Source organism: Phoca vitulina, unplaced genomic scaffold, assembly GCF_004348235.1.
Source record: "Phoca vitulina isolate PV1807 unplaced genomic scaffold, GSC_HSeal_1.0 scaffold2, whole genome shotgun sequence".
NCBI classification, from domain to species: Eukaryota; Metazoa; Chordata; class Mammalia; order Carnivora; family Phocidae; genus Phoca; species Phoca vitulina.
This window is the reverse complement of record NW_022589705.1, coordinates 83,979,958-83,995,960: the sequence shown is the minus strand read 5'-3', so window position 1 is coordinate 83,995,960 and position 16,003 is coordinate 83,979,958. Positions and strand designations below refer to the sequence as shown.

Here is a 16,003-nt window from a genome sequence, read left to right as displayed (position 1 = left end):
AAGAGTGTACACTTGTCAGGAAGAAAAGGGTTGGAATCCTAGCTTTGCCACTTCACAGACAGGTGAACCACCAGCTATATATAACAAATTATATAATCTCGATCTCTGAATTCCTCATATGTAAAGCAGGGACAATACCACCTACCTTAAAGGGTTGTTGATTACATAATAATACACAATTGTAAGGCAATTCTTTAGCACAGTGCCTGGTACGTAATACTCACACCATAGTATTACTAACCTACCATTAAAAAAAGCTTGGCTAAGGAAAGGAAACAGCAGAGTATTTGTTTTCCATACTTCATCTGTTTTTATTTTTCAAAATAAAGTTTTAGAGTTGAAAATCAGATATTCTGCTACATTTATCAGGGACTACCTATCTTCTAGCCCCTCTATATAAAAATTTATACATACACCTGCCATTTCTATTCTCCATGGAGCATTTCCCATCTGTTGATCTTAATCCATAGAAGTTGTTTTTAAGTCACCTTTAGTGATTTTCTTCCTTAATCTGCTTTAGCTTTTCACCACCCACTCAAGGTTTACTTTGATCTAATTAGTGAATATTAACCATGGTTTTTCTTTCAGAGTTCGAGATTTCAAGAAAAATAAAAACACACAGGTATTTTTTAGTAACCTATCAACTTTCCTTTTCTGAGCTTTCAGAAGTTATTTTATCTTCCAATGACTCTTGTAACCTGCTTTCTGATCTAATTCCTAAATAAACATGCCATGACATTTCCTCAGCGACCTGATCTTTTTTGCTTTTTCCTTCCTGTTGCTATTTTCCACCAATTTCCTAAAACTTTAATATTAAAGCTTGTTTTTCTAAACTCATTTCATTTTCTTGAAGATGATACTCCTAACCTTTCTTTTGGATCCCGAACACTATTAATATTTGTGGTGGCCTTTGCCTAAATTTTTAATCTCCAACTAGATCCAACTAGACCAACCAGATCCCGCAAACCACTGCACACATCTAATGCTGATACCTTTTCTACTAAGGTCTACTCTGAATCTCCCAGGGAGTGTGAGATAATCTATCACTCAAAGTATAGTCAGGGACACTGGCATCACCTAGAAGCATGTTAGAAATGCAAATTTTTGCCCCCACCTCAAATCCACTGAATTATAATCTGCATTTTTAAAAAATCCCCAGGGATTTCTACCGACACTGAAGTTTGAAAAATATTGTCAAATAATGAACTGTGACCTAAACAGGTTTTAACTAGAAAATTAAAATAATCATCAGAAGTTCTTTCAAAATTATTTTGACAAATGTAACAAATGGTCTCATTTACCTTTTTTTTCACATTTTGGAAAGTCAAACAGAAATGACATTACAACTAACAAACTTGCATTACTCTTCATTATTTAAAAAGAATTTTTAATAACAGTATTAATTATTGGTTGTATTTAGACAGATCAAATTTCTCCACACCAACTCTACATAAATACAATTGCTCTGTTAAGGTTCTGCTTCTTAACAGGAAGCATGGAAAGTTTCAATATGACCAGCCAATGCTAAACATGGACCACCTAACCAAAAAAATTTAGTTATATCATAACTTGCCAGAAGTATACCAAAGTTGCTCTGACCACACCAATTCAGCAAAAAACATAAACCTCTTTATAATCAACAGGTTCAAATGAAAACAATATTTTGATCAATATAAAACACAAAAATTTCAATAGTGATTTAGCTGATAAAAACAGTAATGGCTTTTTAAAACATATGAACTGCTGTCTGATCTACTTAAAAACCTAGACAACTGATATTTGAGTTTTAAAGGATTCTTGGCTGAAGTACTGAAAGTATAGGCATGCCTTTTGTCTCCAAATTCTATTAAAAAAGGTGCTTGATACATATATAAGTTCTTCAATAATGTAGTACTTTCATATTTAAGGAAATACTTTCCCTTTTACATTATCTGAAAACGGAGGTTGAGCTCCTGCCCCCACTCCCAATGTTACTATCCTTGCCAATACTGATCCTCACCCTTTACCCTTGCGGAAAATAATTTTAAAGTGATCAAACCTCATGTTATTTCAAAGGCATGACTTGAGATGTACAATTTTATGACTAATTTAACCTCCTGCTCTCTTAATAAATGGATAGCTGGGCCTAAAAATCACCCTTTGGGAATTTTAAGTAAATAGTTGAATAAAACACTACTCTTGCTTATTAATTTTTTTTGCATATTAGTTTTTGAGGAAATGCCTATAATGGTCTTGAGTTCAGCCACAAATTTCAGGTCTCAGTAAATAGAAATGTGGTGTTTTTTTTTTTTCATAGCTACAGGCAGAAAATATTCCCCTATGTGAATATAATACACTCCACTGAAAATATCTAATAAAATCTAATTGTTTCTAAAAACAAACTAAATAAATTCAGGGCTTCAGGTAGAGCCAAAGATACCAACAGAGCCTAAGCTTAAAATGATCATCAAAAGCAACCTGCTCTTATTTTTGGAAAAAACACACCACAAATCAGTAAGCTGCCCCACCCCATCCCCAGCTCTGTCAACACCTAAAGGGGCCCAAATTTAGATATTTTTTCCGTTAGAACATTCCTTCTTGTCTCTGTGAATGATCTGTTGATTTTGGACAAAAGGAAAACAACAAATAAAAATCTTTCTGGAAAATACTAACCTAGAGGAATTATTTTGTCTACTCCTTCTTACCTTAAAACAGTAGGGAAAAACAAAAAAACAAAAACAGTAGGGTAATCACTTTTTCTTCCCTATAAGCTCACATTTATTTAACAGTCTTCATTCAAAAGAAACAAGGCAGACTATATTGCTATTCCTTCTGAAGAGTTTCTTACTCAATTTGTTTATAGATTAGGTCCCTATCACGTTCCTCCTAGATCTTTTTTGCTATTAATGGTACAGTTTACAGAAAAATGAGCAAATTTCTTCAGGTAAATTTCCATTCTGAGTTGCAGAACTTCTACCTCTTTGACTGATGAAGAACTAAGTACTCAAGGGAAAGAACTCACAAGAAAAAGTATTGTATTAGGGCTCTCCTCAAGAGAATGGGATCAATAATGGAAACAAACGCTTAGAAAGTTTTAAGAAATCACTCTCAATATGGTACTTCTTGTATACTGGAGACATTTCCCAATGATGCATCTAAACCCTCCAACACAGCCTTCCTCAAATATTCCCTCACCACTTCTTCACTTGCTGGCATTTATGTCAAGGAGTCAAGAACACGGGGAATAAAATGCCTACTGAAAGCACTGTACAAGTGTTTCCCTTTGCCCACCTCTGCATGTTTTCTAGGATCATTTCCAAATGGATATGCCACAATTTCATCAGAAAAACTTTACTGGCAACCTTTTATGCCAAAAGCCAACATTCCCATCTTAAACCTGAAGACCCAGCTCTAACCCCCAGTAAAGCTACTTCCTGACACTTTAATAAACCCCCTCAAGTTCAGCTCTTTTATTTTTACTCCTTCCCACTCCTTCACTGTCTTCCTTCAAATCGGTACCCGATACCTAGTACTGAATTTGAAGACAGAACTCCATTTGACCACAAAAGTCTCAATTACAGAACTACTGAACCTGTTTTGCACAATCGAAACCATCACACCCCACCCAAAATCACCAACACAACATTTTGAACATGTTAGATTTTATTAAAAATATTTAACATTGTACAAATATTCCAATACAGTTATGGTACCTGGACACTGTACCAAAAGCACGATTTTTATTAAACTGCCGATTAAGTGGTCTTGCAAATGTACCTACTTTAATATTCTCATATTACTGTATGCATATAGCAATGTTAATGTTCATCACAGGAGCTTTCAGCTCAATCATAGAAATAGCCTTACAACATAGTACTAAAGATCTTAGTAGGATTTGTTAAAGTACAATTCTACCTATGTTACTGAACAGGCTAGAGAAGTTCCTTTTGCCCAACCATTATAAATGAGAAATCAAGAAAAGCAATGTTCATGGGATCCTGACAAAGTTACTACATAAAATGAAAGCCCCTGTTTGTATTTGAGGAATTTAAGCTGTCCCCCCACCCCACAATGTCTCCTCTCCTGATCCCATGAAATGCATTTTGTTGTCAGTATATCAAAGCCAGTAATCAGACTTTGTGCTGCAAAGATGAACCCGTCAGAATTACTTGAGTGTTCCTACTGCTTACTATCAAGCTTTCCAAAAAGCACATTATTAGTGCAATCTTTATCATCTTTTCTATCACTGGTACAGCATAGAATGTGTCAGAAGAGAAACAAGTACCTCAACAAAATGATGCAATCACTACAATTCTTAAAGTATAATTTCATCGTAACGACTTACAAGTAGTCTACAACAAAGCTTACAGACAAGATTTCAGGATACTGACTAGCACGGTTAACACCTAAGAGATTCTTCCCAGACTGATACATTCAACCAACAAAGGAGGTATAAGAATATTCAGGAGGTTCTTCAGGCATGAATATTCATAACTACCTTTAATCAGTGATTATGTCATATTACAACTATTTTTTTATATGTTATGGTCAGAAATGCTTAGTTATTAAATTTCCTTGATTTATACTTTACTATCATGGAATCCTCTACTGTGAGAGATTTTAATCTTTTAAATATCATCTAAAAATTGACTAATTCAACCAATACCCACTAATCCCAACAGCTGTCCTGGGTTTCAGACAAAACACAAGTTGTTTATAGATTTATGGTTTTGCTATGTTCAAGGTTCTAATATTTAGCTACGTAATGTCCTCTTGACCCAAAGTCGTCGTATCAAATGTATTTTTAAAACAAGCCCTCTCCTGTTTGTGAAATTACTCTAAGTTCCATTTTACAATGTTAAAATTTTTTGGAAGATTTAAAAAATAATTTCTCCTAGTGTTTAAATCCTCCATCCTATCAACACCTTCTACTTTTACTATCAGCGTGCAATAAACGTCTCTTAAGATGCATTATGTGCTAATCTACCCAATAAAAATGCAAACATAAAGATGTTAGAGGGATTGAAACCACAGTAAAATAAAGCAAATTTACTGTCTAAAAGACTTCAGAATCTATCTTGTAAAGTGTCTATTTCGATCACCTAAAATATACCCTGAGTATTTTATTACTTCATACTTGCAGACCTTTCCTGCTAAACTATAATTTGAGAATAAAAAGTATGAAGTAGTTATTATATGTTCCTATTAAGAACTAAATTATTTAATATTAAAGTCTTACTTGTCTACAAGGCCAACATAAATGCCCACTTATAAAAGATGGGCATTCTCCCACACTTAATGTCCCACTACTGATAAAAAAAAAAATAGGAAAAAAAAATTTCTTACCAACAATTCCACTGGTTATCGTCCCCAGCGAACCCCACCTAGCAAGTCGACATCATGACATGTCAGGTCAGGGCAGCCTCAACCTCGCTTCCCTGATAGTCAGGTGATAAAAGGAAGGAGTTAAAACAGGAAAAGTACACTTGCAGATTTCTGGATAACATCTGAAAATGGTTAAAAAACAAAAACAAAACAAAACAAAAAACCCAGAGCTTCTGGTAACCTCTAAATAAAAAATACGTAAGTATATATATTTAAAAAGAAAAAAACTATTCTAGAAAGATTAACAGTAACTATTTCAAATTAAGTATTTATATTAATTACCGTCCAATACATTAAATATGCAGTATTTTTAAGGCTTGGTGTTTGCATTTCAAAATTCAGAACTAATTCACAAACTTCTAGTGCAAAAGTAAACATGCTTGGTTAGTGGATTTGTCATTCTGAATTCTCTAATCAGTCACCCAATCCACGGGCTTACTGAGAACTAAGTTAACAGAAGCTCCCATTCTTAGAGAAACATAAACACACTTATAAATCCAGTGCACTCTTTCTATAAGGCTTTTTCTTAGCTGCTCACTTAAAAGAGATGCCACACAATAAGGGACAACACTAACATTATCATTTCTTCCACATACTTCAGTTGGTTTTAAGAATACCAGATAATTCAGTATAACAAAATTCTTTGGAAAAATCAAAACTGCAAATTTTAACATATGTAGAAGTCTTTATGATTGACAAATAATAGCCTTATAGCAAGTATTTACTGGAAGGGTTTTGGATTTTACAAATAATACACAATTAATAAAACGTAGGTATGATTATCCAAATGGGCAGGAGGCAAATGATGTAATGAGTTTCCAGAATATTATGTGGCTTTATGCTAGGAATGGAATTTTATGTCCCTTCTTTTGGAATTTAAAATAGAATTTATTTTGATGCATGCTGATCTTTTTAAAAAGAGGGTTCACCTCCTAAGTCAGATTTCAAATGAGAGAAAAATTGTCTACTAACAGAAAGCATTGGGCTTTCTTATGCAGAATAACCCTAGTAACTAAGAAAACTGAAAAACAATTATGCTGAACTCTTTGCTTAAAAAAACTAACTACAGAACCATATTAACTCAATTTCCGTATCAATTGATCAAATAAACTTGGATTTATTAGAAATCTGGCAACTTATTAGAACTTTTTTGCTTTTAAAAAATCAAAACACCGTCATTTAAATACATACATTTAAGCAACTGCTATAAATGAGTGATCAAATAAAAATTAGCATTCCATTATGGGAAAGGGGTGTATTTAGGTCAGTCTTAGGAGGGTACCTACAAAGAAGAGGTTGGCCTCAATATGAAGTAAATATACTTCCCAACACACATTACTGTAGCAGGCTCATAAGTAAAAGCAAATGAATTAGGTTGGGGAACAAAAAAGATGGCATAAGAGCAGGAAATGAAATTTCCCAGAACTCATTAAAAAAAATTCATTAAAATAAAACAGCTAACGAACATCTAAAATAAAGACATCCTAAATGGACATTTTTCAGGCTTATGTATTAGACTTTTAGATTTATTTCTGTGAAAGTTAAGCTCTGAATCTCTTTTCTCTGAATGCTGCTACAAAGTTTACAAGATACGAACAAGGGAGAAAGCTCTAAAGTGAGACTTAATGTTCAAAAAGTTGTGTTTTTCTGTGAAATAAAATAGCTACAAAAAACCTATAAAGCAGTATTAGAGGGCCATCTCTTAGACATATTTTAATAGGTGAGAGTAAAATATTATTTGCAATTAAAGGAAAGGATTTTGACATGGAACCCAAGTTTTAGTCTTATGTTTTTGCTAGGGTTTATATTTTAGGATGGGTAGGGGAAGCACAATCAGTTACTTTTTCAGAATCACTTCTTTACCCATTCCTAATTTTCTCCATTAACTTTGTATCTGGTAACATCTAATTTTAAAGAAATACAAACAAATCAAATTTTACTTGTAGATGCTTTCTTCTTTCCAAGAAAAATCAGAATTTAAGTCTAATTAAGGCTTATAGTTATAGTAACTACAAATTGTATTTTCAAAGTTTAAAAGCAGCATTTAAAGAATGTTTGGTGTCTTTACTTACATACATGGGCGTAAGAAAAACAACTGGATCTAAGCTTTACCAAATAGATACCCATGTTAATTTGGAACTACTATACAACAGACTATATATAATTCCTTTATGAGTTTCCAAAAACACAAGAGGAATATTAATAAGGCCTGTTAACTTACTGAACTATATAATAAAGTGTACTTTTAAAGAGAAATGAAATAGAGACTTTCATCAGTAAATATTAATTTTCTTACTTGAAATCAAAAGACAAGCCATGAAACCCAAAATATGATCTAAGCACGCTCATAAGGAATTAACTGGCTTATGATCCTGAGATCTACTACTGCTGTCATAAAAGACACCAAACAGGAACAAAACACAAAATAATGGTGTGCCCATTTTAATTATTCCCTAAGTGGCTTATTTTTATAATTTAAAAACATTTTAGACCCACCTAGGAGTAAAACGGAAGGGAAAATTTTATGGTAATTTGAATGTGATCCAGACTTTTCTGCACTGTAAAGTTTGGATTCTTTTGTTCCTCTTATTCTCAAACAAAACTGTCATTACAATATTTCAGAATTTCTAAAGGAAACAGGGAAATAGATGTTATAACTCCGGCCAACAAAAACTTTAGCCAGGAGGGTAGTAAAAAAATAAAAGGTATTAACAGAAAGTCAGAAGTATGACTAGTGGACATTTTTAAGCCTCTCTTATAAGGCATGAGTGCTTCTTACGTAGCAATAGGAAATTATACTCCTAAACCAGTAACTGAAGTGTAGTCACGATCACGTATGCTACAACTGAAGTTTAGTCCGCAGTGCAATTGACGCCACAGTACTAACATTTTTTCCTGTTATACATTCACTTATCCAGCAAATAAGGTCTCCAGTCAACAAATTATCCTTTATAGAAAGAATGTGGGTCAAAAATAAATTGCAGTCTGCTTCCCCAACCCCATTTTATTTAACGCAAATTATCCAATGCCTGCAAGAATGTTCAAAAGCCTTTGAACCTGTTTTTATAAAAATAAAGGATAAATTTTCAAAATCAGAAGAGACTATGAGAGAACACCAATCAATAAAGTGCTATTTGGAATAAATACTAGAATTTAGACTAATCCTCAGTCTGATAGCCACGATACATATTGGAATAGACAAGAAATTTTGCATGAATTTGATCACTCACATAGGCAGTTATAATTTGAAAACAATATTCCTTGCAAAGGATTACGAATAAAATAATGTTTTAGGACACAATTGAATTTGAAATAGGTAATGTTTTGAATAGATTTTTTAGTTTTATTGAAATCTTACATGAACAAGAAATTGGAAATACAATCACATCAAAGAACAAATTGTCACGGCTTTGACGTTTAAGCCAAACAAATTTTGTAGGGCAGATTTCAAAAAGGTGTGAAGTTATAACAATTTAAAAACACAGTTAACCTACTTCTAGGAATGCAAAACATACAATCATAGGTTATTTTCAATACAAGAAAACTTAAATTTGTTTGCTTTAACTTCTTAAAACTACTAAGACAAAGCACTAGCTTGTATTTTTATTTACAGCATACTCCATACTCCTGTGTAATCTATCCCAAATCCAAAAAAATGAAACTGTCCAAAACCAAAGGTTCTGCAAAATCATGATTTAACAGTGTGCTCAGCTTGTTTTTGAAGCTAAAATGAAGCCTGAAACGATAAAAGCATTGTAACCCCCAGAATAAGGGAACTCTGCAAGCCCAATAATGTCCAAGAGCATTTATGAAAAGAGGAAAAAAAAAATAAAAAGACTTGAGTATATATACAATAGTGATTTCTTCAGCCCAATACAAATGGCAGCAAATTGCTACTTAAAAGATGAAACAGTTAAGCCAATTTTTTTTGAAGAATGTAGATCTAGAGCCAATCGGATCTTGCCAATATCATTTTCAAGCCCTCACTTGTCTATTTCCACTGTTGCCCATAAGTATCCTGATAAAATTCCTGGTTGTCATTATTGTAACCATAGTTACCAGAATAGTCACCACCTTGCTGAAGCGGCTGCTGAGCGATGGGTTGGGAACCCCAGTTCTGTTGGTTGTTGGTCTGACGGCGCTTGGAATCAGGTTGGTTGTACCCATCTGCCTTTCTCTTGCCTCCTACATTGCCCCCACGATTGCCCCGAGATCCACGGGAACCACGGCCTCTCTGCTGTTGTGCAGGACCCCCTCTGCCACCCCTAGAGCCTCTTGGTGGTCCCAAAGGTGCCCCCCTCTGTGAATAGCCAGCTCTACCTCTTGGAGGTGGTGCTCCCCGCCCCCTTGGTGGTGGTGGAGCACCTCGCCCTCCCCTTCCTCCTCCTCTTCCTCTTACTGCATAGCCATCATCATAGCCGTAGTAGGGATCTTCATAGCCTCCACGATAGTCGTGATAATCATAACCATAGTAATCATCATAGTAATCTTCATAGCCATAGTAATCTGGAGGGTAGCCATATCCACCTCTCCCCCCACCACGACCCCGACCTCTAATTGGAGGTGGCATACGAGGAGGAGGGTGATAGTAATAATCTTCATACCTAGCAATGGAAGGAAGGGAGAAAAGAAAAAACAAATTAGCTTACTTCAAGACTATTCCTGAATTTTTTATTAAGTTGATCTCTATTACCAACTTATCCTTTGTTCAGAGATGTATTTACTAAAATGTAGACTCACGCAGTGCTTCTGGAAGCCTGTCTAGCAGCTTGGCGCTCTTTCCTTTTCTTGTCTGGTGGCTTGGCTAAGACTATTTCAATTTCTTCCCCTTCTATTTCCTTGCCATTCATTTCATCCATGGCCTATACAAAATTACAAAAATAAATTTATTTTGCAAGTAAAAATAATACTTTAAAACATAATTACATAGACATACCTGTGCCAATTAATAAAAAATTTACTTCACACCTATTTTAATTGGCAAAAGAATCTAGCCACGAAGAAAAAAATACAAAGTACTTATTTCCCTCAATCTTACCTTCTTACATGTAAATTATATTGAAAACAAAACTGATGTCCTACTCTTATATTTAAAAAAATAAAAGGGCTTCCAGAGCTGCCTATCACTGCTCCTTAATCCTGAATAACTAACCTCTCAAGGTTGAGCCATACCAAAGAAGCAAATCCCCATCTGGGAAAAGTGCCGTAATTAACACAAACTTTTCAGGACTCAAATTTTAAAATAAAAACATGACGTTCAACATCTGAAATCTGCTCTTCCATAAAAATCTTAAAGATCTGAAAGACAAATGAGGTTACTGAATGAGGTTATCAGTGAAACTGAACAAGAACCAAAAAATGCCTAGGTTTCCTCCACAACACTTCACCTAAACATACTTCACCTGAACAGTTAAGAGCAGAGCCCAGAACAGGCGTGGACTAATGAAGACTTGAGTATTCACCTGGAAAGCAGTAATCAAAAGCATCCTATGCTCTAGTCCCTTATCTATGTTGTTCGACCTAACAGCCTCTGCCATACATCCAAGTTCAAGTAACCCAGTAACAAAATATCACACCTCCTTGCCACAGCCTTTCTGCTTCCGTACACAAACCTTTTTCTCTCCGGACAAACAGAATAAAATGCTCTATCCATGAAGAACATTCACAGATTTACAAGCATCTAGACAAAGATTAAATCAGTCCTCCTCTACATGCTAACTGCTCCCCTTTACCACATTAGCTTTTGGCTACTTCACCTAAAGCAACTTTTGTAAGTCCACAGAAGCTTCCCAGTTGCTGACATATTTTGTAATTTCAGAGACTTCTTTGGCAAACCACCCTACCAGTTTTTATACTTTTCAATTAGAGACAACCAGTTATTTAATAACAACTGAATGAAAAGTATTTAGAAGGTACCAATTAGTTATCCGTGTTTCATACCACTGGCAATTTCAGAAACCAAGCATTAAATTCTGCACTAAGCTGTGAATTTTATAAGCAATGCTGTCTCACTAATTGGCTTTCATCAAAAAGCAAACCAATAAATTCTAACTAGTCCAAAGATTCTATGAGGCACAGTTTAAAGCAAATATCCTGGGCAGGAAACAGAAATCTGCTCGAATTAGAGGGGGCACCACTCCAACAGACAATGCAGAAAAAGGACCAGGCCTGAGTCACTGAGGATTTTGAACCTACCTCCCCAAATAAAAAACTTTTGTTAGTATTTTGTCTTCTCTCCCCCACTGGGAAAGGTAAGAGGAACAAGAAACTACAAATTTTACCCATGAAAGATGCTGCTGATCCATTATCAGCAGAAAACAGCACAGGTATTCAGGTTTTACCCTCTAGCCACCACATGAAAATACTTTTTTCACACTTTTTGTTACCATCATCAAATCGACTATTATATGCAAGAAATATGTATCTCTAACAACTACTGAAACCAGCAACACAGTTAATACTATTAGAATTCTGCAATGACTGAAGAAAGGCAAATCTATGAAGGACTAACCACTCTCTCAGAACCCATCTGCTGAATTCAATATGCTGTGCTGTGTGTAAAGTCATGTACACTACTCTGGGTCTTTCACAGGTCCACAAACTAAGGTAAACAAAGTAGTTACAATACGATTCATTACCTCTTTACCATTTACAGCAGCTAATTACTATACCTTGTAATATTTCCAGGGCATCATGCTATCAAATCTTAGGCTTACAAAAACAATACAGAGATTAAAAATAACTTGCCTGAAATCACAAACCCAGTTAGTAATAATCAGGCTTTGAAATATGAAATCTTACCTGTTACACTACTACCACTTCACAGATTATTAAAAGAAAGTTCCAGAGTTCGGGAAAAGCTGAAAACCAATTTTATTTCAGTTTTTAAGGTCATTTTATGTGTTTAGCGAGTATCAACAACAAAATTCAAGTATCAAGAAGCAAAATTTCAAAATCTCTACCTTAACAGCTGCTCCTCTGTCTTCAAAATGAACAAATGCATAATCTTTCAACTTCTTCACTCGCTCGAGTTTTCCAAATTCAGAAAATGACTTTTCCAGTATTTCTTCTGTCACTGTAGTAGCCAAGTTTCTCACAAATAAAACTTTCACCTAATACAACAAATACACAAAATTGGCAATGGCTACTTAATTTTAGCTGAAGTCTTATGTTAATGTATTTCTTCCTATCCTCACAGCAGGCTTTCCTTCTCAAAAACATTAAATAATAAAGCTGCATCATAGAAAGTATAAAAATTGACAAGAAAATTATTCTGTCAGTTACCAATTTATATAGATTATCGGTTCCTTCTCCTGCTCTGTCATTAAAGTAACTAACACTGAGGCGCCTGGGTGGCTCAGTCGGTTAAGTGTCTGCTTTCGGCTCAGGTCATGATCCCAAGGTGCTGGGATTCAGCCCCACATCGGGGTCTCTGCGCAGTGGGGAGCCTGCTTCTCCCTCTCCCTCTGCTGCTTCCCCCGCCTGTGCTCTCTCTCTCTCTGTCAAATAAATAAATAAAATCTTTAAAAATAAATTCTAAAAAAAATAAATAAGAATAAAGTACCTAACACTGAATAGAACCTTCAAGGAACCAACAGGAAATTACTAAGTTTATTCACAAATTTAACAGGTCCCTAAGTACCAACTGAAACAACATGTTTTGGGGTTTTGCTCCCCGCCGAACTAAGTTAATTCTAAAGTTCGTATGAAAAAAATAAACAAGAATAGTCAGGAAAAAAATTAACAAAATTCAGAGACTACCCCTACCAGATATAACAAACCATAATGCTTAAATCACTGAAACAGTATAGTGTTCACCTGGATAAGAATAAAAGTTGGGGGGTGCCTGGCTGGCTCAGTCAGAGGGGCATGGGACTCTTGATCTCAGGGTTGTGAGTTCGAGCCCCACACTGGGTGTAAAGATTACTTAAAAATAAAATCTTAAAAAAAAAAAAGTTGGATTCATACCTCAGACTATATACCAGGATAAACTCCAAATAGATCAAAAATTTTAAAAGGGGTGGACAGGGGCAGAGATGGGGAGAGACTGAAAAATATTAGAAGAAAATAAAGGTGGGGCGCCTAGGTGGCTCAGTTGGTTTAGCATCTGCCTTTGGCACAGGCCCTGATCCCAGGATCCTGGGATCGAGCCCGCGTCAGGCTCTCTGCTCAGCGGGGAGTCTGCTTCTCCTTCTCCCTCTCCCTCTGCCTGCCGCTCTCCCTGCTTGTGCTCTCGTTCTGTCAAATAAATAAATAAATAAACAAACAAACAAACAAATAAATAAATAAAATCTTAAAAAAAAGAAAGAAAGAAAATAAAGGTAATTCCTTTACATAACACTGCTCCAAGGAAGGCTTTGTGATTTAAAAAGAGTGATAAAATTCAACTACTAGAAATAAATGGCTTTCACATGGCAAAAAGTGCCGGAAGTGGAGCCAAAAGACAAATGACTTCTATCACAAAGAGTTAATCTCTATTTTTTTTCATATCAGAGCTCCAGAAAATAAGAAAAAGCTTAATGGAAAACTGAATAGAAAGATATGCAAAATTCATGAATACCAGGCTCATACAAAGAAACACAAATGGTCCTTCAACATATTAAAAACTTAAACCCAAATCATTATGGCTTTGAGATATATCATTTACCAAATGGGCAAAATCCAAAAATATGATCATACACTATTTTGACAAGGATGAGGAAAGTGGGCCTCTTGTACTTTGCTGGTGGGAGGGTAAATCGGTACAGGGGAAATATGGCAATATCTTAATAATTACAGATGCATGTACTCTGTGGCCCACAATTCTATCTCTGAGAATCTATCCTACAGATATATCTGTATTTTTATCAACTGACAAGATACAAGCTAATTCACCACAGTATTGTAGTAATAAAAGATCAGAAACAACCCAGTGCCCAGCCAGTTGAATATAGTATAGTATATCTACACAAGGGAATATTATATAGCCATAAAAATGAGGAAGTGCTCTAAGAGCGGATATGAAGAGACTGCCAAGATAAACTGTTGGTAAGACATTTCCCCCTTTTCTACATCTCTGAAATAGGGATCCAACTTACAGTCAATGTGACATGCAAGCACTGTGTCATAATTTAATTGGCAACATTAAATAATTTCTTAGTGGTACACATAATAACAGTATACTACCTTAGAGCTAATGAACTAGGACAGTGAATAAAGCAAATATAGATTAGTGAATGCAGTAGGTTACCTGTAACCATCATGTAAAAAGTCAGGAAAGTAAGAATAAATACTCGTATTTGCCCGTATCTGGTCTACTAAAACTGGGAGTGTACTGGGGACGAGGGAATGCAGGAGATGGAGCAAGGTCCAGGTGGGACTTCTTTGTCTTTACCTTTCTACATAATTTTGATTTTTGAACTAAGAAACTATATTACCTATTCAAAGAAAAAAATTAACATACCCACTGAATAAATTATTACCTCAGATAAAGGGGTATATGAATAAAAATTATTTGGGGGCAGGTATTAATTCAAGAGTGGGAAAATCTAACACTGTCCACCTCCACCTTCTTTATCTTTGCAGTCTTGTCACAGAGGTCAAACTCTACGTTATGCAGCCCTCAGTTGGTTTACTGACTGTTTTTTTAAACTCAACACAGATCTTTTTTTCTTTTTTGAGATGAAACCAAACACACTACATAAAAATTACTTGTTGAAGTTTGTTTAAAATATTCAATAGGAAAAAGTCCCTTTAAGAAAGATACATGTAGGGACGGCTGGGTGGCTCAGATGGTTAAGTGTCTGCCTTCGGCTCAGGTCATGATCCCAGGGTCCTGGATCGAGCCCCACATCAGGCTCCTGGCTCAGCGAGGAGCCTGCTTCTCCCTCTCCCTCTGCCTCTCTCCCTGCTCATGCTTTCTCTCTCTCTCTCTGTATGTGTGTCTCAAATGAATAAATAAAATCTTTAAAAAAAAAAAAAAAGAAAGATACATGTATGCTCTTAGGTTTTGGTTGATTATAAAACTGACCCAACTTGGCAAAAAATCTTCAGTGGATTACAACACTGATAATGTTAACAGCAGAAGGGTAGAACTCTAACCCACCCTCCAATTCAGAAAATAATAAAGGAATTAGTATTAGTCAATCAAATTTATTCAATCAGTATTACTCAAGTTTACAGAGGCCTCCTTTCCATTCTGAAAGTTGTTTATGATCTAGGAAGAATAGTTCTTAGAATAAAATGTTGAGGTTTTCTAATCCTATAAAAGTTTAGGATGCATTTCAATCTGAAAGGTTACAAGAGGTATGTGAAAAGTGTCGAAACAAATCACCAGTATACTACACTTTAGATTTTCTGGGGATTTTATTTGCCACTTATAATGTGTAACATATTTATACTGCTATTTTAAACATGTTTTTACAGAAAAAGCAATACAAACTCTATTCAGTTTCTACAAGGCAGTTCGAAATTTTAAGGGTTCTTAACAGATTCACCCAACTCCAACAGAGGACATCCAAGTTCAATAGGTTTGCCCAAAGTCACAATTGTATTAGAAGAAACAAATGGAATTAAAATCAAGTTAGTAAAAAATAAAAAAAAAAATCAGAGCTATTTAAATTCCCAGTCCCTTTCCTTAACACAAATCTATTCAAGGAAC

The 16,003-nt window shown here is 35.1% G+C and overlaps 1 protein-coding gene across 5 annotated transcripts in view; it reads right to left on the bottom strand.

Annotated features, from left to right (window-relative positions):
• Nucleotides 1–497: 497 nt before the first annotated feature.
• HNRNPR (heterogeneous nuclear ribonucleoprotein R) overlaps nt 498–16,003 on the bottom strand; it is a 40,912-nt gene continuing 25,406 nt past the window's right edge. For 4 of the 5 annotated variants that reach the window (XM_032391476.1, XM_032391484.1, XM_032391493.1 and 1 more), the window contains 3 exons: nt 12,327–12,476; nt 10,105–10,226; nt 8,694–9,968 (listed from right to left, as the gene is read on the bottom strand). In XM_032391476.1, coding sequence (XP_032247367.1) covers nt 9,356–9,968; nt 10,105–10,226; nt 12,327–12,476 — 885 coding nt within the window. In that variant the 3' untranslated portion in view covers nt 8,694–9,355. Of the gene's footprint in view, nt 9,969–10,104; nt 10,227–12,326; nt 12,477–16,003 lie in introns of all 5 variants that reach the window. The other variant, XM_032391467.1, reaches the window with a different exon arrangement.